The sequence below is a fragment of the Megascapheus bottae genome, chromosome 5 (genome assembly GCF_031878675.1).
Source record: "Megascapheus bottae isolate mThoBot1 chromosome 5, mThoBot2.hap1, whole genome shotgun sequence".
NCBI classification, from domain to species: domain Eukaryota; kingdom Metazoa; phylum Chordata; class Mammalia; order Rodentia; family Geomyidae; genus Megascapheus; species Megascapheus bottae.
Window position 1 is genome coordinate 24,953,410 of NC_143513.1, and position 22,265 is coordinate 24,975,674.

The 22,265-nt window shown below is 39.1% G+C and overlaps 1 protein-coding gene across 2 annotated transcripts in view; it reads left to right on the plus strand.

Moving 5' to 3' along the window:
* The first annotated feature begins 666 nt into the window (after positions 1–666).
* Chn2 (chimerin 2) overlaps positions 667–22,265 on the plus strand; it is a 45,965-nt gene continuing 24,366 nt past the window's right edge. The window contains exons 1-2 of one of the 2 annotated variants that reach the window (XM_090332816.1): positions 667–758; positions 8,492–8,569. In XM_090332816.1, the coding sequence (XP_090188942.1) occupies positions 756–758; positions 8,492–8,569 (81 nt within the window). In that variant the 5' untranslated portion in view covers positions 667–755. Of the gene's footprint in view, positions 759–8,323; positions 8,570–22,265 lie in introns of those variants that run through there. The other variant, XM_090332815.1, reaches the window with a different exon arrangement.

Consider the following 22,265-nt stretch of genomic DNA (forward strand, 5'->3'; position numbering starts at 1 on the left):
CCACACTCCTGGTCCTTAAAGGTTCATTTTTAAGTTTTGTAAATCCGTAAAAGAAAAAAAAAACACTTTTCAGACACAGGAAAAATGAGTCCTTTACTACTCATGGACTATAGTGGAGTGCCAGAGATTTCTATGAAAAGAACATCAGGCCCTATTGTAAACCAAGGAACTTGAAGTTTTTCATGTATGGAATGAAAATAATGACACCTAATCTTAATAAGAGAAAGACATAATAAACATATAATCACTAAATATAAAGTACTACTTCTGGTATTCTTCTAGCTCAAAACCTAGGCTCCCTAGGGACTGTGACTCTGCATCTTATTCTTGATATACTCCCCACACACCAGTGTTAGTATTTTAAGTTCCCAAAACAGACATTCTGATCCAGAGAAAACTGCAAAGTGTGTGGCCCCTAGATCTTATATATCAGAAGCTAACAGGAATAAATTCAATAGATAGAAATGGCAATAAGCCTCTGTAGTAGTTTCTTGACCTTCAGATATCTTGTAGAAATTGTTATTTGTTCATTTAGTAAGAGATTTGACCTGTATATGACATGAGAGTCCTAATTATGATGAAAGGCTGATACAGTACCTGAGCTCATAAAGCCTACAAGGCTAGTGGGTTCCTAGTTCATAACTTTAAAAACCTACTAATAAGGGCATAATTATAAATTCTCACTGTGACAGCAAGAGGGTGGTAGAAGTCAAAGCCAGAAGGAGGCAGGAGCCAGACCCCAAAGGCCATCATCCATGGTATGAATTTTAACTTATTCTGTAATAGTCTATGAAGGTTTTATATGACGTGATGGTAGGTAGAATGCATTGAGCATGAAGAGAAATATAATCACATTTTGTAAGGTTATTAATTCCTTTGGGGAGGGGAGATTCAATAGTTTTTTTTTTACAATGTTCTTGCTTTTATTTTTTTAAATAATCCACCAAAATTGAAGCACTTGAGATATATGTTATGACTGTCAGCATGGTACAATTTCTGTGGGAATTTCTAAAAGTCTGGGCCTCATTCCCAGAAATTTGGATTTAAGTGGAGCTGACCATGGTTTTTATTCTCTCTTGTGTTGTTTGTGCCAGTCCTGAGGCTTGAACTCCGGGCCTAAGCATTGTTTCTGAACTTTGTTTGTTCAAGGCTATTGCTCTACACTTTGTAAACCACAAATTCACTTCCGGCTTTCTTAGAAGTTAATTGGAGATGGGTCCTGCCCAGGCTGGTTCAAACTACACTCCTCAGGTCTCAGTCCCTAAGTAGCTAGGGATACAAGTATGAACCCCCAGCCCCCAGCATGTTTTGTTTTAGGAGTTTTTTTGTGGGGAGTTTTTTGGTGGAGGGATATGGGCCAAAGGAGGAAGTTTTGTTAGTCTATCTAGGTTGATTCTAATTATCAGACCAAGTTGCAGCTCCCAATATAAGTAGAAAGTACAAAGCAAGGGTCATCCACCAGCATCTGCTGGTACTTTTTACCCATGTAGAGTCTCCATTCTGGCCTCATATGGACGAAACCAGGAATGCCAAGTCTGAGTGCAGCAGCCAGTGTTTAACTCTGAGATAAGAGAAAAATCAGCAACTGTTCTTGCCCTTGGCTGTTTATCCTGGGAAAAGAAGAGATAGGATTAGATGTGCTCCAAGTGTATTCAGGACACTGAGCAATTATCATTTACTCCAATAAAGATTTGCTATTTAAATTCATTTTAATATAATGGAGATGCCAGATGTACAGAAAATGATAGTGCAGTAGAAGATTATATAGTTCAATAACAGTTTCTCCACACAGAGTTAAATGTTGGCATACCCTTAGCAGCTTCATGTGGGAAAGGTATTTTGCTGTATTTTCCCATATTCTCTGTGTATATCTAGTTATGAAAGAAGACATTAGACTAGATATGATTCTGTAGGTTACTTCTCACCTAGTACTCCTTATTATATGTCATTTTAAATAACTTAGTTAATACATAATACTCCATTACATACCATTTTATACCACAATTTATCTACTTTTTCCCCTATACTGAATGTTTTGGCATTTTCTCACATCTCGATCTTATTGTTTTAATTAATATTTTTATTTCTATTTGTCAATATCTCTATATCTATGCATTCACACAAGTTTATTTAAATCTTTGTCTCAAGACCAGCTTAAAAAATCCTATAAATAGAATTAGTGGCACAATGCCCTTGAACAGTTTAGAGTCTTTTGTTATGTTGCCAAAGTTCCCTCCAAGTAAGGCCATTTTGAATAAACACGAGCAAGATATTAGCAACTTCTCTTCATAATACCTTCTCCAAAATGAGTAATAGTCATTTTCCTTTCTTTCATGGTCAGAAAGATGTCAGAAGCCCATAATTGCAGGCTCTTGATTGCAGGCAGGTTATAGCTTGGCTGTCGGCATCTAATAGAGATTCAGACTGAAGAAAAAGAAGTGTGAGTGACCTGAAAATATAAACACTGGAGTTGGAATTATGAGTGAGATGGTGCAAGGGTATATGCAGACATTTCCAACAAACCCTCCTTAAAATGCAGTGCCCAATTCTTGAAGTCAGTGAAAGAATTGTAAATTGATGGCAGAACAAATCACCTTCTAGAAAGTACTACTATTGCAGATGGTGGTTCCCCTGGAGGCCGGAGATAGACTCACCATAAGAGCCCACTGGCACTGGGATATTAATATCAAAGCTGGTGGAAAGGCAGGCCCTGCCTGCTCCCATACATGTTTTGGATAATGCAAAGGCCCTGTGAATGCTGAGTTTACAACCTGCTCTTCTCACCAGTTAACACAGCCTAATGCTTGGGTCACCTCATAGCATTTCTTCTTTTTGTCTGTATCTGATTCTTATATTTAGGATCCTATTCATAGAAAGAAAGAAGGTAGAGGCCTTAGAATCCCAACCTTTGTAGATAAGAAATTTATCAATAGTGAGCTTATTGCACCATTTATTTGTAGCCTTGCCTGCTTTCCATGGCATCTTTAGTGGGGCCTCCTTCTACAGAGGAGTTGGGAAAGGTAAAAGTGCCTCTTTACAACAGTCCAGGGGACACTGGTCCTGCTAATCAGTAGGCTAATAATAGTAATTGGCATTGAAGTCCTGGATAAGTTGTAAATATGAATAATATTGGAATGAGAGGTAGCTTTGATAGACTTTGTATATGCTCAGAATAATTGAAAGTGTTTTAACAAAAAAAAACAAGTATATTTTTAGTAGCAGTATTTTCAATAGGCAAAGATGAAAACAAGTCTATCAAATGCTGAGTGAATCAACAAAATCGGTATATCCATACATTGCTTTACTATTCAGCAATAAAAAGGAATAGAGTTGTGATCAACACGATGACATAAAAGAAATATAATGTGGGACCAGGAGCATGGCCTAGTGGAAGTCCTGGGTTTGATTCCTCAGAACCACATACACAGAAAAATGCAGAAGTAGTTATGTGGCTCTAGTCGCAGAATGCTAGCCTTGCACAAAAATTATACAAGGACAGTGCCCAGGCCCTGTGTTCAAGCTCCAGGACTGGCAATATATATATATATATATGTATATATATATATATATATATATACAGAGAGAGAGAGAGAAGTGAAATAAACATGCAACTGTAATATATTGTGTGGTTCTTAGGTAAGAAATATTTACAATATGAAAGTTTTTAGAGACAAACAAGCATGATTCTGGTTACCTTAAACTTCTCAGAGGCACAGGGTTCTATTTGTGGTGATAAAATGTTCCAAAACTAGATAGTGGTAATGTTTGAAGAATATTGTGAATGAAATAAATATAACAAGGGCCAGGAGTTTGGCCTAGTGGTTAAAGTGCTTGCCTAGCATGCATGAAGACCCGGGTTCGATTCCTTGGTACCACATATAGAAAAAAGCCGAAAGTGGTACTGAGGCTCACGTGGTAGAGCTCTAGCCTTGAGAAAGTCCAAGGACAGTGCTCAGGCCCTGAGCTCAAGCCCAGGACTGGCAAAAAAAAAAAGAAAGAAATATAACAAGTTAAAATAGAGTATAATAGAAAATTTTATGCTGTGTGTATTTAACACAATTGGTAAAATTTTTGTGGAGTAGGGAAAGGCATAGATGTAGTTTATAGTGACAATGAAGGGTTACCACCAACCACCTGTATTATGATGTGTTTCCATATTTTGTCTGTAATGTGGAGGTGACTACAGTAGAGCTAACCTTGTAGTATTTCCTACATGAGTCAAAATATGCAAGGTGGTTAGCATAATACCTGGCACATGGTAAAAATGCTATAAATATGTGTTATTAATGTAACCCAATTACTCTCAACTGGAAGCATTGTTGCCTTCCAGGTAGCATTTGGCCATGTCTGGACACAGTCTGAATGATCACAGTTGGGAAATTCCATTGACATCTAGTAAGTAGAGGCAATTATTCAATGAACAGAACAGCCTCTGGAACAAGGCATCATCTAGCCTAAAAGTCAGCAGCTCCTAGGAAAACCACTTGTTTAAACAAAATGTGTAGATATATATGCTTCATCTCATGAATGTATAGATAAAAATGGGCCAAGTGGAATTTCTGTGAGAACATTAACAAAAGGACTCCATGTCCCCTGTGTATTAAGAACTGCCTTTGACATTGTAGATGTATGTTGTTCTTGAGGAGCTTAGACAAAGAAGAGCTCTGCCGGGTGCAGTGGCTCACGCCTGTAATCCTAACTAAGCAGGAGGCTGAGATCTGAGAATCACGGTTCAAAGCCAGCTCGGGCACAAAAGGACCTGAGACTCTTATCTACAATTGACCTCTAGAAAATGAGAAGTGGAGCTTGGCTCAAGGTAGGGCAGTAGACTTGAGCTGAAGAGCTCAGGAACAACGATCAGGGCCAGGGATAGGGGAGTAGCCTTCAGCTGAAGAGCTCAGGGACAGTGCCTAGGCTGAGTTCAAGCCTCATAACTCCTTCCCCCACCAAAAAAAAAATCTCTGTATAAGCATGTTGTCTAAAAGGGAAACTTTCACCAAGATATTTCTGTTATCATTTTTCTTTAATAAGAGGGTCACACCAGGCCACGCTCAGTACTCACTGGCATGCCTATTCCAGTGCTAACACAGACTCAGTGAGGCAGACACCAGAGAACAGTGTGTGGTTCCTGCCAATGTCTGAATGTGTTTTGTGTTTGGTTGAATGTTGTTGAATTAATAGCTTAAGAAAGAAATCACTGTCACCAAGAGATATTAAAACTATTATCAGCAAAGGCACAGATGTAAGAGAAAATACTAAATCTCTTGTATTCAATCACCCCTATACAAAGAGGAAAAAGAGACCCTTTTGCTCCTTTATTATTTAAGGAGCTAGTTTATAAGATCAGAAACTAACATTGCAGAGTTTGTTCTAACAATGTGACTGGCCAGCCATCAAAAAGTCTTTCTGGATTTGTTAGCAGTGAAGTTTTGGAAAAGGATCTCATTTCTCAGCTCCATTTTTTTACCTTTAGGCTCACCACTGGAAGACTTTTCTAGGTATGACAAGCCTCTGCTAGTTCCCTTCCAGAACCAGTTTAAATTCACAACTGGATTTCTTTGAAGGAGGGCTAAGAAATCAGATAAAACGACCCAGAGGTCAAAACCTGGGAAGTTCAGGTGTTTGGAAGTTGAAGTGTGGAAAAAGGTGAACAGTGAATATAGTGAAAGACACCATGTTATATGAACACTTGCACCCATGCTCCAGTAAACCACTGGCTTCCTACATATGTAAAGGCTTTCCAAGCATTCTGTGTGTATGTTCTGTTACTGGGGTTTGAACAAAAGGCCATCTGATCTCATTTGGGGTTTTGTTTGTTTGTTTGTTTTGTGGGTTGTTGTTTTTTTGCTCAAGTCTGATGTTCTATCACTTGATCTACACCTCCACTTGCAGTTTTTGGTTTTTGTTTTTGTTTTTGTTTTTTGCTGGTTAGAGATAAGAGTCTCATGGACTTCTCTGTGTGGTCCTTAAATCTCAGCCTCCTAAGTACCAAGGATTTCAGGTGGAGCCCGCCAGCTCTTTCCAAGCAATTTATTCACCTGCTGCTATTGCAAGGAATCTCATAGGATTCCCTTATGGGAGAGAAACAAAACTGAATTAGGCATAGGCATGTCACAATGAGTTTGCTTGCAGTAGGGAGAAACACCTATTTCCAATTGCTCTAATATCTGACAGCGATAACATAAAAGTAAAATACTATGTGATTTCAGAGAACAGAGTTCACTTTCAGTGGGGAGTTTGGGCAAAATGTAGAAATGTAAAAATGATGTTGGAATACTTTAAAGGACAGAGCAAACTATGAAGGGGGCTTACAAGATTTGTATAAGAAAATAAGGTAAGTGGATACATTGGAATAAGTTCCTGAGAAAAGCTCACAATGCTTGGACAGAGTTAAGCCACGGAGAAGTATTAGCACATGCCAGACAGATGGAAGAACATTGTGTGCCTGTGTGTAAAGTAGGATCTGAGTTATAGTGGGATAAGAATATGGGAAGACTTGACCCATGTTTCAGATAAAATATGACAGACATGATAAGACAATGTTTAGCAACTCAGATGCTATTTGAAGATGCTAGGTATTATACCTCTGGCTCTGTATGTCCTTGAGGAAATTATTTAACTTCTCAGAGCCTCAATCTCTTCATCCATTAAAAGAGGCATAAAATCTTGTCCCTCAGAGTCATGTGCTGAAGATTACATAAATAAGTGCATTTAATGCATTCTTGTACATATTCTGGTACATCATTAGCTATCATGTTCAATGTAAATCTAGGCATTTATGATTAAGGATAACAAGCTGAAACTAGAGGATGGATTTCTTTTTTGTTGTTGTTTTGGTTTTTTCGCCAGTCCTGGGCTTCAGCTCAGGGCCTGAGCACTGTCCTTGGACTTTCTCAAGGCTAGAGCTCTACCACTTGAGCCTCAGCACCACTTCTGTATTTTTTTCTATGTATGTGGTACTGAGGAATTGAACCCAGGTCTTTGGGCATGCAAGGCAAGCACTCTACCACTAGGCCAAACTCCCGGCATCTGGAGGATGGATTTCTTATACACAAGGAAAAGACTGATGTTCTGTTACTCAAGTAAGGCTGTTTAGAAGGGACTTGATGAGATATGGAGCTATGTCTAATAGTAAACATAATGAAATTTATGGAACATCCATACCTACAATGCTCCAGCCAGCTTCATTCTTCCTAGTTGGGTTTTTCTTCTGTAGTTTCCTAAAGTATTGTTTTTACCCATCTGAAATTAATTATAGTAAAGTTCACCAACAGATCAAGAACACTCTGAAGACATCACAATTCTCCAACTTTTATTCATGAAGAAATCTGGGAATAAAAGGAAGCCATCAAATGGATAATGCTTTTTACAAGTAGGAAAAGCTATTCGGATAGGCTGAGACATGATGGACAGAATGAGCATCAAAAGAAAAACAACTGTGATGGTGCAGTTTAAGTTAGGGAATTGTCTTTGTGGGAATAAAAAGGAATCGTAGGAGGAAAGGGAGAAGGGAAACATTGGGAGTGTCCTTCTAGGAAGACATCTGGTCTCTTGTTCTGTTACTGGCTGTGGAACCCAGAGCTGAAGGGTTTGGCTCTTCTGTAATGCTCTCATCCATGCTCAGCTGGGTCCAATTTAATATATGCATACGAATAAAGATGGAGCTTTCAAGTGCTGGGATAGATATTTTTTAAAAGGGATGAAGGTTTATCCCTACAAGATTAAACAGTCACTGGGGATTTAAAGTTTAATCTGCTGGGGAGTTCATCTCACGGCAGGGTTCAGAGACCCAGAATAATTGGCTACAGCCTCATAGTTTGAACATCAGGGGTAACCCAGGTGTGTGTGTGTGTGTGTGTGTGTGTGTGTGTGTGTGTGTGTGTGAGAGAGAGAGAGAGAGAGAGAGAGAGAGAGAGAGAGAGAGAGAGAGAGAGAGAGAGAGAGAGAATTGTGCGAATAGGCTAATAGTTAAGAGAGGTTTTTACTTTGCAATGATGTTGCCTGTTCCTGCTGCCTCCTTGCCTCTTCAGTGGCTGAGTGGATATGGCTGCTGGGGCTTGCTGCATATATGAATGTGTGCTATTGTTCCAGGCACACTCCAGCCTTAAGAAACAGCACAAAGCAGGCCCATCTCTATTGAGCAGCGAAACCTCCTCCATCACTCAAACCAGGCCTTTCAGGTCACATGCCAGAGGCCTCTGCAGACAGGACACAGCTGCCTCGAATCTGCTGCCTAATATTGGCTGTGATTTGAAAGCCCTGACAGCACCGAGCTGCCCAAGATCCAAAGGGAAAAACTAGGAAGATCTGAGATACAAGCATTATGTTCTCCCAGGAATTGTGGCTGGAAAACGAGAAAAAGTGTGCTGTAGTTCGGAAATCAAAACCAGGCAGGAAACGCCAAGAGCTGCTGGCTGTGGCGTTGGGGGTGAAGGTAGGAGTGAAAAGTGTCTTTCTTTGGCCCCCTCTCAAGCTCTTTGCCTGTTCACAGATCTCCTCCCTGGTTCGAAGGGCTGCCCTCACGCACAATGACAACCATTTCAATTATGAGAAGACACACAACTTCAAGGTAAGCCTCTGTATCCTTGCTTCTGGGGGTTCAGGATGTATGTGGGGGTGCTATGTGGAGTTTCTATCTGATCACTGGTGATAAAGGCAAGAGGCAGCACATTCCTCTGATTTCCATATTCAGCTGCATACTTAACCACTGGTGCTTTGCCTTAATTCAAGCTAGAGGCCGTACAAAGCAAATTGTTCCATGCTTTTGACTAAAAACACCTACTTGCGGATGTATTAGGGAATCAGGACCCCTTTATCTTCCTATTTCCAATGAAAGAAAAGCAGAGCATACCCAGTGAGATGCATTCAGAGGGGAAAAGCCTGGCATTACTTTTCCACTCAGAGAAGCCATAAGAACATTGCTTTCTCCGAACAAATGAAAACAGTTGGCCGTTTATATTTTATGTTTTGTCTTTTGTTTTTTACTGATGCTGGCTAACTTCCTGTTTCCATGTAGATAGCTGTGAACGTAAATGGTGATTAGATAATCCCAGCCAGTGGCTTCTGTGTGTGTAGTTCAGTACAGGGGCGCTCTGGCAGCCTGGCCAAGCGAGCCCTGCTCACCAGACCAAACAAAAAAGATAGGGAAACATAGAGAGGATTTTAGTGGACTTTCTCAAGTGTTATCTCCACTTTAGACCTGCCCTTAGAGATAGGATCTGCCTTTGTCACCAGAAAATAATCACCTGCTTCCTTGGCCCAATTGTGACACTTAAAATGTGCTAGTAAGGAAAGCTGATGCCAAGTTGCCCAGCTTGAGATGCTGGCAGTGGAAAGAGATGAGGTAAAGTTAGAGACTCAGCCAGGCAAATGAGCTGACAATGTGGACATGGGAAAGGCTGAAGCCGAAGGAGGTAGAAGAGAAGAATAAGCAGAGGAAAACAGCCTGAATGTCTTCTGTTAAATTCTCATTTCCTTCAGGATCAGAAGCTTGAGTGATGGTTGAAATGGGATAACTTTTAGACAGAGGTGACAAGTGAACTGATTTCTTCTGTTGTTTTCTTTATCCTTCTAAGGGCAGATGTACATCTATGAAACACACATTAGTCTTGTTTGTTTCCTGCTTCAGTTTCTAGAAAGAAAGGAAGCTATCCTTGAATTGTGGAATGAAATTATTTTCCCCTGCACATTAGCAATGGGGTAAAGAATTCGGTTAGATCGGTCCATGCCAAGACTGGGTATTTTTCCCATCACCAAATGGTTACATGTCTAACCTACAGCATAAAAAAAAAACATTTGTTTCCTCCTTTCTGCTTTCTATTTTCATGCTCATTAATTTTTTTGGCAAAAATCCCCAACTTTTGTATCCTGTGAATGTATTACAACATGAAAGCATGGGTCTTCTTGGACTTGTGAACCTTTCCTTCCTGTCAAAACCCCAGTTATTTTGGCTTTATGATACCTTTATAATGATGCCCTACCAGCCTATTTTGTGAAATGATTCTGTATGTATATACTGTACTTGAGTTGATGTCAAAAACACACAAGCAAATTTAGTGTCTGTGTGATAACTTTCAACTTGATGTTAATGTATTTTAATCTCCAATCTCTAAATGAGAAATGGATCGTAGGACATGTTAAAGCAAACAATAACAAAAATAACAGTTGGGGCCAGGACTGTGGCCTAGTGGTAGAGTGCTTGCCTAGCATGCACCAAGCCCTGGGTTCAATTCCCTAGTACTACATAAACAAAAATAGTGGGAAGTAACACTGTGGCTCACATGGAAGAGCGCTAGCTGCCCAGGCCCTGAGTTCAAGTCCCAGGACTGGCCAAAAAAAATAAAAGCTAGTTGGAGCCTATTATTTTGATTTGCTAGACTATTTAACACTGAAAATAGTTGATATATTAAGTATTTGTCATCAAAGCACATCAGCAGCTTTAAAAAAAAATGTTTGCATAAGAAGTCTATCTTTATGACGTGTGACCCCTTGTAACTTACAGCTATTGAAAGAAGAAAACGTAGGGAATGGATAAGTTGTTTGAGAGGGATAAATAAGTCACACAGAAGCATGGCTCTTCTGTGTTTTAAATCAATAACTTTGAAATTTAGCAGACTCTGGCCTGGAGTTGCTGTGTCTCTCAATAGCCCCACATGTGCCAGTGTCCTTGGGAATGGCCATTCCACCCTCCCTCTCTACCCCCTCTCCTTGCCTCCAACTGAGTATAAATGGAAGCTGCATAGTCTTTAAAAGAATAGTCTAAAAGCAGGTTTGTGCTATAAATATAGCAGTATGATTTTAGTAACAAGCCACTCATAATCAATCTGCTTGGAATTCATATTTTATATGTCAGTTTTACATTAGCTTGTTATCTATTTTGACTTCAAAATAGATTTATTATTAATTTATTATTAATGGTTATTGTAATTCAGGTTAGTATTTGATACTATGTATGAAGCATCAAGTAAGTATTCAATAAAAAGAATGAATAATGCCATTTTCATGTTTACCAACTAATAGGCTTTACATATTTTTATTTGCACTCTTTTTTCCAATTTTAATTATCTTTAAGTAGTTATACAGAGGGGTGTCCATTCAACATGTTAGTTTGATCTGTATCTGTCTATAATCTTTACAGAGGTCCTAATCTTCCAGAGGAGTTTAATGTCTTATTCCATAACAAGAAACTTAGCACTAGCCAGAGCTATTCCCTCAAAATGAAATTCCTCTCCTTTGTACTACCCAGCAACTTTTTTGTGATACATGAACTGAAATTCATAACATTGTATAAATTGGGAATCTGAAGTTCCAAGCTGCTAATTACTCCTGAGAATTGTGTGTTTTTTCTATGCTTGCTATTCAAACAAGCCAATCTAGAAAAAGCCAGAATTCACCCAAGACAAAAGATTTTTGGACACAAATTGTTTCATGTAATAACATTACGCTTTGCAACATTATACAATATTTGTTCATGAAAAGCCTGAATTTTCTAGTGTTGCATATACCTTTTAGGCCCAAAAAAGCATTTGTTGAGGAAATGGTGAAATTAACAGGCTCTAAAGCAAAAAATTGCCTGTCAAGAGAAAAACACATTAGCTCTACAACTCTGTTAATCAGCTGGCTAAAAGAGACTTTTTTCTGTAGAAGGAATAATCCTCTTAATGGACCATCCTGGTAACTTCTAAATTGCTTCAGGACAGCAAACCTTAGAGGCGTAACAATCAGGATGATTGTCCTCTCTGCCTAACTTAGAATATGATGAGGCAGCTGTAGCTGCATAGTTGATCTCGGGAGCTCTTCATCCTCATCTGTTTAAAGGGGTGTTTGTTATGAGGCTTAAAAAAGACATGTAAGCATGGGACCATGACTCATGCATAAAATCCTAACTACTCAGGTAGGAAACTCTGTGTGATTTTTGTCCCCAATTAACCATTAAAACAGCCAGAAGTGTCTGGGCATCTATACTGAACATCATGACCCAAGATATTATAAGGACACCTGCTCAATTATGTTCATCTCTGCACTATTCACAATAGCCAGGCATTGGCAACAATCCAGATGCCCTACTGCAGATGAATGGATACAGAAAATGTGGTATATATACAATGGAATTCTACATAGCCAACAGACAAGATAAAGTAATGGCATTCGCAGGGAAGTGGATGAATCTAGAGCGAATCATGTTGAGTGAGACAAGTCAAGACCTAAGGATCAAAAGGCGCATGGTATCCTTAATATGTGGCTATTAAATCCAAAGAGTACAAACATAACTATATAGACATAAAAACCTATGACTCTATAGACATAATGTTTTATTTCATAAATTAATATGTTTCTATGACATACAAACCCTTAGCCTAATTGTGATTAAGCTCTAAATACTAAGTCCCAGTGATTGTAAATAGAGATTCCCTCCTTGAACACTTGTATGTTAAACTTGTCATTTAAAATATGATGTAAAAATCAACGTTAATAAATTCTTTAAAAAAAAGCCAGAAGTGAATGTGTGGCTTAAGTTGTAGAGTGCCCACCTTGAGTGAAAAAGCTAAAGTGTCATGCCTAAGCCCTGAGTTCAAGCCCCAGTGCCAGCAGGGAAAAAGAGAATACATGTAAATCAGTGATCAGCTCTCTGGCATCCTATTTTCATCTCTCACTTCTCTTTTGTCTTTGCCGTTGGTTTCTCTGTATATTTCTTATTTTCTGCCCTTATATGTTAATGTTTCTCTTTCTTCTTTCCTTGTTCGATAGACTTATCAGGAAATAAAATAAAGCCTGATGACTCTTCTTTTCATGTCTATTATCATGTAGCTAAATGTTTTTCATTTATTTTAAAAATAGATAAATGATTCAGATTCTTCTAGATGTATGTTTTTGAATGCATATTTACTTCAGCTCAAGAAGGAAGTTATTTATAACTATGAGGACTGTACTAATTTCCTAGCTTGGTCATAGTCAGTTGCCACATGCTTGATGGCTAAAAGTTGCAAAAATTTATCTTCCTATTGTTTTAGAGTTCATAAATCTGAAAGCAAGGCATGGGGAGAGCTGACTCCTTTTAGCTGTTTGTTTTGCCATCCTTAACCAGCAAGCTACAAAGAGGAGTGGGAGCTCAGCTCAGCCCTGCATAGAGAGAGAAAAGAACCTGACTGATACAGAGGAAAGCAGTGCCAGCAATTTGAGTACAAGCTTGGAGTCAGAAATGAACCAGGAGTGAACAGTGTAGGTATGGGACTATGAATAAAGGGAGGGGTAGGTGGACCAGACTATCAGGAGCTGATGACCCTGACATGGGAACCATCAGAGATCTCTGAGTAGCACTTCTTCCACCCTGTCTGCTTCTCTTCTCAGCCTGACTAGCATGCATGTGTCTACATCACTGTCTCTCCTGGATCTGTTCCTCCACCCCCAGCTCTTCCAGGACACTCTTTATTCTCTCGAAATGAAATAAAAATGGACAAAATTTGTGAAGACCAAGAGTGAAACACCCTATCCTCACTCTACTCTACTCCTTATTCCTCAGCCATCCTCTTTTCCTCCTCCCAACCTGCTTTGCTTTTCTCTACAGTTCCATCATGGTCTGATGTTTTACTTACTTATTATCCTGCTTTCACATTATATATAAGTCAGTCAGACTTTGTGTCATAGTGACTAAATACTTGCCATGGTCAACTTGTGAGAAAACATTAAAGCTTAGTATCAGAGATTTTAAGTCACAGTCTTTAGCACCACTGATTCTGGGCCCATGATGAGACATAATATTGTGGTTCAAAAAAGGTATAGAAGCAGAGAGCAAGAATTCAGGAAATGGCCATGCCTAAATACCTCCTGAAGAGCACACACCCAGAAATTTATTTCCTCCATTCAGGCCTCATCTCCTAATTGGGAACCTTGGCTTTGACATAGGATCCTGTGATGGATATTTCATCAGACCTGATCAGACAGAAAATGCCCTGGGGTAAGGGTTTCTATTGGGTTCAAAGCTAGGCCTATGTATAGAGCAGGCCTAGCTAAGAAGGCTCCCAATGCTGGTAGAGATTGTGTTTAGAAGGTAACCTATGGTTCAATCTACCCTCAGTTTCCCCTTGAGAGACTCCCTCCTCCCTCTTTACCTCCCTACCTGTACCTACACTTGTGTACCTAGTCCTTGAGCCTTTTGCACATAGCTGGCTCTCTTGCCAGCATCATCAGCTTGCTAAAGAGATGGACTCTCTATTGGGACATGCTAGACCAGATCTTGCCCATCCTTTCTCTAAGAACACTAGACAAGCAGTGCTATACAATATTAAGCATGTGGTGGGTTCCCTGTAGTGCTGGTATCTTACATAGTGACTCTCAAAGTAACCCATTGGAACATAAGTACAATAGCTTCTCTGCTTATTATTTTATATTGCCTACTCTCCCTGTAGACTCAAGCTGCACTAGCACTACCCTGTTCCCCCAGCATGTTCCCTTGGCATACCTCTCCCTATGAACTCCTATAGAGTGCTTCCTCTAAAATGCATACACATCTCAGAATATCCCTAGACCTAGGGCCAGAAGGGTTATTGAGAATATGTCTTATGTGATTGAGAATATGTCCTATTGTTTTTGATTAAAAAATACATTGACCATTTTTCTACTTATCACTGGTCTCTATACTGTTTTTGTTATTGTTGCATGTTTGTTTGAGGGCTTTGGCAGACCAAACCCAGGGCCTCACACATACTAGATAGGCAAATATTCTATCATGAGCTATACCCCAGTCTTCTCCTTTGCATTCCTATCAGTATTGATCATTTACTATGGCTCAAGCCATTTTTGCTTCTTGCAAGCACACCTCTATTTTTATTCTACCCTGATCTCATAACAACATCTCACCCTTGTTCTCACTTGCATCCTTGTTGGCCTTGTAGTTGCCGGTCACACTTGCCTGTCTGTCAAGATCCAGCCCCTGTGGAAGCAAGGACCACAGAATGGCATAACTATCCTTTGAAATGCTAGAAATGGGCTTCAGAAGTGGTTGTGGCCTTACTTTTTTCTTAATATTTAGAAAAGGCTCTTATGACAGAAGTGAATCAAGGACCAATAACTCAAGGGAAAGGTAAAACCTATTGTGACTATCAAGTGAGGCACTCAAGATGACAAGGGAACAAGCAGACATATAAATGCAGGCTTTCCATTTGCAAGGAAATAGAAAGACTTAGAAAAAATCATATTAAGTGAAGTAAGCCAGACTCAAAGGAACATAGGCCCAATAATCTCCCTCATTTGTCATAATCAGTATAAACCTTGGGCTCTCCTAGCAGAGATTTACAATAGAACAAAATCTAGAGACATTAGGCCAAATAGTACAACACTAAATGTAAGGACCTACAGGAGAAGGAAACAAAAGCCATGTAATGTGTGACTGTTGTTCTTAATATACTGTTATCTCTCATCTCTTTTGCCATCCCTTGGTTATCTCATATTGTTACAATTTTTCACCTTGTCATCTGATATATTTTATATGTGCTTAATTAGTTCTTTGAAATTGGATAGGGAATGGGGGAAATCAAGATAAGCGGGGGTGGGGAAAGGGTGGGAGGGAAATGGGGACCATGTCATGAGAAAGGGTATCAATGATTGTGAAGTTATGCACCTTCTATCTAGTAAATATAATGTAACCCTTCTATTAATCACAATAAAAAATTATTTAAAAAATAAACACAGGCTTTATAGTTGTACTTTCAGGTAATTAATAATAGTTAATAAATGATAATAAAAAGTCTTTTTTCAAACAATACAGAACTGACTTTAGTTGAATAAAGAGACTATTATACAGGAGTGGGTCCAGAGTTCCAAGAGACTTCTTAGGGAGGCAATAGACAGGAACGTCTCCCTATCTCTGACTATCTCTGTCTATCTCTCTGCGTATCTGTGTTTGTCTGTCCCTTTGTCTCTCTCTCATGTGCCATCTTTCTATCTTTTCTTTCATCTCATTCATAATCCTTCCTTCTCTTCTTTCTTCTTTTTCCTCCCACTCTTCCCTCTCTCTGTCCTTGCTCTTCCTGCTTTTCTCCAGTCCCTTCTTTCCTTCCCTCTCTCCTTTTGCTGCAGTGACTACTCCATTCCCTGCTCAATCTGTTCTCTCTCTTCATAGAAATGTCTTATCTTAGTCCAGAATCATCTCCAGAACAAGACTAATGATTAAGTCTATTTTATATGTTATAACTCCAACCACAATATCCCAAATCCAAATTCCCAGAAAGAGAATTAGAGTGATTTGACTGAAACAGGTATTGTCCTACTCAGGTGATGGTGGTCACAGCCTTCCACCTATAAACTGTGGAGGAACTGTAGGAGGCCTGGTAGTAGATACTTTCTGCATCTTCGTGAGGGAGAGGTTTCTCTTGGGCAGGTCTCTCAAATGCATCAGCACTGATCTTTTCCCCGGTGTCTTGAAGGGTCTCTTACCACTTTACATCACAGTTTATATTTTTTCCATTACATTCTGTTTGAAGCAAATCATAAATTAACTTAAGCCAGGGTATTATTATTTTTATTATAAACATCAATTGTAGACATTTTGTAGTGATGCTTAGCTTTCTATCTGGATTTACAGAAGAGCCTCTGCCTCCAAGCTAGGCTTTCATCCATGTACTGTCACCATCGTGTTATGTTAAAGCCTTAGAAAAATTGTGCAGCAAGTAAGGTTCAATTCTAGTGTCACATCCAGACCTCAGCTCCTCCTCCTTACTGGTTCTCTTGTCTGTTGGCTTATCGCACTGAATGCCCTCCTGAGACATGCCATCCCTTATTTCCAGACATGAGCCCTTCCTCAACTTCATTCATTGTGTCTTTGCTGTCACAGATACACAATATACTTGATTTGAAATGTTACTTGATTCCTGAGAAGGCTGTTGAAGAAGTTGCTCAGAGTCTCTTTCCTTAGGTCTCTGTGAGTCACTAAAATTTATTATTGCTCCACAGATGGTACCTATGAGTCAACTTTCTGTCATTGTGACAAAATAGGAGAGAAAAACCAACTTGTGAGGAGGAAAGCTTTGTTTTGGCTCACAGAGGTTTCATTCTATGGTTGCTTAGTTCCATTGCTTTTGAGTCTGAAGTGTGGTAGAGCATCCTGAAAAGCATGAGGTCGAGCAAAGCCTGGTCACCTAATGGCTGCCACAAAGCTAAAGGGACCTCAGCGGACCTTGCATGCCTTCTCTGAGTTTGTTTCTTCTTTTACTTTACCTTTGGAACACTTTGAACTTAACCTTTACTGTGTGCCTAGTACACAGTGTTTTATGATTATTTGTTCAGATGCCTATCTGCAAATATTTGTTCCTTGAAGGAAGTATCTATGTGTCAGTCATATCAGTCATATTTAATTTCCTGTACCCACCTTTAGAGCTGGGTTCATGAGGCCAGGGAAAGGGGTTGTATGAGAGGAAGAGAAAGGTGGGGAGGCAGAAAAAGAAGAAGAGAGGAGTGGGGAAAAGAGGAGGGGAAAAAGAGTAGTGGAAAAAGGATGCTGGGACCCCATATCCCCTTCTAGGGTTCATTTCCAAAGATCTAACTTCACCTAACTAGACCCCTCCTCCTAAAGTTTCCACTACTTTCCAATAACACCATTAGTTGAACCAAGCTTTATTGCAGCCATGGGCTTGAACTCTGGGCCTAGGCACTGTGGCTGAGCTCTTCAGCTAAATGCTACTGCCCTACCCCATTTCTGGTTTTCTAATGATTAATTGGAGATAAAAGTCTCACAGTCTTTAGTGCCTAGGCTGGCTCTGAACCACGATCCTCAGATCTCAGCCTCCTGAGTAGCTAACATTATAGGCATGAGCCACTGGGCACAGCTTAGCGCATGATCTTTTAGGGAACATTTAAGACCCAGACGAACAGTCCATAGTTAATTTTAGAAAAGCTCGTCCATAAAATGACAGTTTAATTAATCTAGCAGCATGCTGCTTTTATACAAAGGAATGACATTCATGTCAGGCATTGCAGTCAAGAGTGGAGACAATTTTGGGGATAGGGTCTCATGGAGGTCTGATATGCTTACCAGGACCTAACTTAAAGTTTATAATTTGCTTTCTCAGCTGGACTGGATGTACATATGAGAGCACTGCAATCACTGGACATAAACCCTTCACAACCTCATAGGACCTAATGGAAACAATGCTGAGATGTCCAGCTTAACCTGTGTGCTAAGCGAGTGCCTTGTCCAAGTGATTTCAAAATGTCAGTCATTTATCAAAGAGGCCTGATCAGTGTCAACTGTTTACCTGTAACTAATTTTATATGAATGATTTTTAGGCCTAACACAGTTCCAAAGGACTGTTCTAAATGCCCAATTCTGGTATTTTTGGACCAAGAAATGCAGAAATCTTCCTCGTATCGTTTGTTTGTAGGCATAGGAATGAACACTGGTGATTGTTCATGTTAATGGAGTATTTTTTTTTAACATTCTTGGAAAAGGAAGCTATTGCTACACGGTTGGTGGGAGTGTAAACTCATTCAGCCACTACGGAAAGCAGTATGGCGATTCCTCATAAGACTAAACATATGACCCAGCAATTCCACTACTTGGCATTTAGCCAATTGTCCAGAGACAAGGACATACTAAATCCACTTGCACAATGATGATCATTGCAGCCCTATTTACCATAGCAAAGATATGGAACCAACCCAGATGCCCCTCAGTAGAAGATGTGACATTTTTACACAATGGAATTCTATGCTGCCATAAAATGACATCGCCCCATTTGTAAGGAAATGGAAAGAGTTGGAAAAAAATCATATTAAGTGAAGTAAGTCAGACCCAAAGGAACATAGGCTCAATGGTTTCCCTCATTTGTAATAATTAGTACAATCCTGGGACTTTTCTAGCCGAGGATTACAATAGCTCAAACCTTGGATACATAAGGCCATACAGGATGAGGCCAAATTAATTAACCTCCAGGACATGTAAATAAGAGCTTAATTATGAGTGGCTGTTGTTCTTAATGGACTATGTGTTTTTTTCTCTTCTTTTCTGTTGCCCTTTAATTAATCTCATATTGTTACAGTATCTGACTTTGTTACCTGGTATATTCTATATATGTTTAGTTGTTTATCTGAAATAGGAAGAGGAGTAATGAGGAGATAGGATGGGGGAAGCAGACAAAAACATGAGAAGGGGTATCAATGTGTGAGAAGTAATGCACCTTCTATCTGGCGAATATACCTGTAACCCCTTTATACATTAAAATAAAATTTAAAAATAACCAAAAAGGAGAAGAAGAAAAGGAAGCTATTTAGTCATTTCTGCCATTACTGAGCAAATTCAGTCTGGATGTTTATTATGTGCCAGGCACCAGGAAGACAATGAGATGTGAGACTTAACTGTTTCTTTGTTCAGGTGTTCCTAGCTATGGTAGTTTGCCTTCAGAGAACATTTGGCAATGACTAGGGACTTTTTTAAAATTATTATTATTCTCACACTTAGATATGTTCCACTGGCATGTTGGAGAAGCAAAGAATATAGGTGGACTAAACAGCAACTAAGAGTCCTCTAGCTCCTACATGAATACCACCGAATGCAGAAACATTGTCCTAGACCAGGGGAAGCCCCAGGATGTTTGTTTGTTTTGTTTTGTTTTTTCCTTTTTTTTCTTTACACCAAGTACATTGGTAAATCAGTAGTTGCATTGTGATGCAATGACTCAGGAAGGTTTTTTTAAAAAAAAAACTCTTGTTTTGTAATCCATATATTCACATTTTATTAGAATAGTAGTGAAATTTTGAATATTACATAAACATAAAAATTAAAACAAAGATAATTTTAAATATTTGGTAATTAAATACTATATATATATATATATATAATGTGGCTTTTAAATGCTAGTAGTTTAAAAGAAATAGGCCTATGAAGTTTTTGAGCAAGGATATGTTCCAAGAGCCTGGCAATGATCACTTTTTGACAATGAGAGGAATTAGAGCAAGAATATCTCACTTTATGCAGTGAGATTCTCAAGTAAATGACTTCATGTTTAGAGATTTAATCCTCCCTTTTTAATTTAATAGCCTTTTATGTTTCCAAACATACTTGAACTTGTTTGTGCATCTTCCCAACAGCTGGAGCAGTGCCCCTTGGATTTCTGTTGTAAATTACTTGAATTCTGTTCTTTGAACTCAGTTTGACTGCCTGACCAAAGAAGTCTTCAGGTTTCAGTCTCCCAGAGACTCCAGCTGGAAACTTCTTTATAGAGTTGGTCAAAAACAGCTCTGGCCAAATGCTAGTGGCCCCTACCTGTAATCCTAACTACCCAGACGATGGAGATCTAAGGCTTTTAGTTCAAAGCTAGCCTGGGCAGAAAAGGTCATGAGACTCTTATCTTCAACAAACTACCAAAAGGTGGAAGTGGAGCTGTGGCTCAAGTGGTAGATCACTAGCCTTGAGCTAAGAAAAAGCTCAGGGTTAATGCCCATGTCTTGAGTTTAAGCCTCAAAAGCAAAATACACACATACACACACACCAGCTTTGTCAAATAAAATGTACTGATTTTGTCCAAGGCTTTGCTGTGGAACATGCCTTATATTCTACTTTCTCTTTGGCTTTTTTTTTTAGTATAGAAGAAAACACTATATTTATTCTGAAATAAATCCTCTGTATTCTTCTTATATGTTTTTAAATTTTGAATTGTTTAAAAATTTTGTCGGAGTAATGTATAGAGAGGTTACAGTTACATTTGTCAGGTAGTGAGTGCATTACTTCCACACATTGATACCCCTTCTCCTGCTTTTGTCCCTGTTTCTTTCCCCCCCCACCCCCTCCCAATCATCTTGTTTTCCCCCCTTCCCTTCGCTATTTCAAATAAACAAATAAACATATATACAACATACCAGGTAACAAAGTCAGATATAGTAACCACATGAGATTAACCATAAGAAGAAAAATAAGAGAAAAGAAATAACATAGAACATTTATTTTTTTGAATTATTTAATAATACAAAGGAATTTCATACTGATAATTCCATATATGTGTACAATATCTGCCTAACGAGTTAATGTATGTACATAATTACATATGCATTCTATTTTCTTTATTCATTGATTGTCAGGCTTGGCAATCAGGCTTGACAATTGACTTTACAGTTTGGCTATTGTGGACAGAGCTACAGTAATCATGGCTTTCTGGGTATCTGTCTTATGTTTTGGTTTTCACTCCCTTGAATATATGCACAAGAGTGGGATGAAAAGGTCATAAAAATCAGCCTACTTTTAGTGCTTTGAGGACCCTCTAGACTGCTGGAAGATGAATCTGAGGGTCTGTGGTGCATCCTGTCTTAGCATACAGCTCTCTAGCAACAACTGCTCAGCAGCCCTCACAGAGGGAAGCCAATGTCTGTTACAGAGTGAGTGATTCCATTCTGCTATCTTCTTACATCTGAAAAGGTTCACTTCAAGGTCAGTATTCTGATCATGCAAGGATAGAAAGTCCAAAGTTGAGTTTCTCACAAGTTAACCATCACACAACTGTAGGAAATACAGTAAATTACAGAAAAACCTTCAGCAGAAAATAGAGGCCTGGACTGACTTTCTGATACTGACTTTCTGCATGGCTGAGGATATTCTGTCTTCCTGTCTTCATGTACTTTGCTGAAGCCAAAGTAGGGGAGGCTGCCAAAAGTCAGTGGTTAACACCTAGAAGTTTGTTCAGGTCTCTTCTATGAACTTAAAACAGCCAGAAGATCTGCTTTTGGTAGCAAGGATATATTTTTGAAGTAAAGTGAAAGAATTAGTTTTCCCCTTCTCCTGCCACTTTTTTTTCTTCTGATACTAGAGTTTGAACTCAGGGCCTGGGCACTGTTCTTTACCTTGATTGCTCAAGCCTGACACTCTGACACTTGAACTACATCTCCATTTCCAGCTTTTGGGTGGGTAATTGGCAATAAAAGTATCAAACATCCCTGCCTGAGCTGACTGAAACATAATCTTCAGACCTCAGTCTCTCCAGTAACTGGGAGTGAGCTACTGGTGCCTAGCAAGTTCTGACTTTAATATAAATAATTTTAAAAAAGACAAGATGAGACTATATGGCTTTATTCTGTATATAGGATTGTCAACCATTGTCTCTAGGAGACAACTGTCACTGTCTGGAGACAAGTGTGGTTTGTACCCATTGAAGGTGGCTACTGGCATATAGTAGACACAGACCAATAGTTCATAGCCACTCCCGAACACACACACACACACACAAAAAAATCCACCAGCACAAAATGTGAACAGGAACATTAAGAAATCCTGATGTAACTGACAA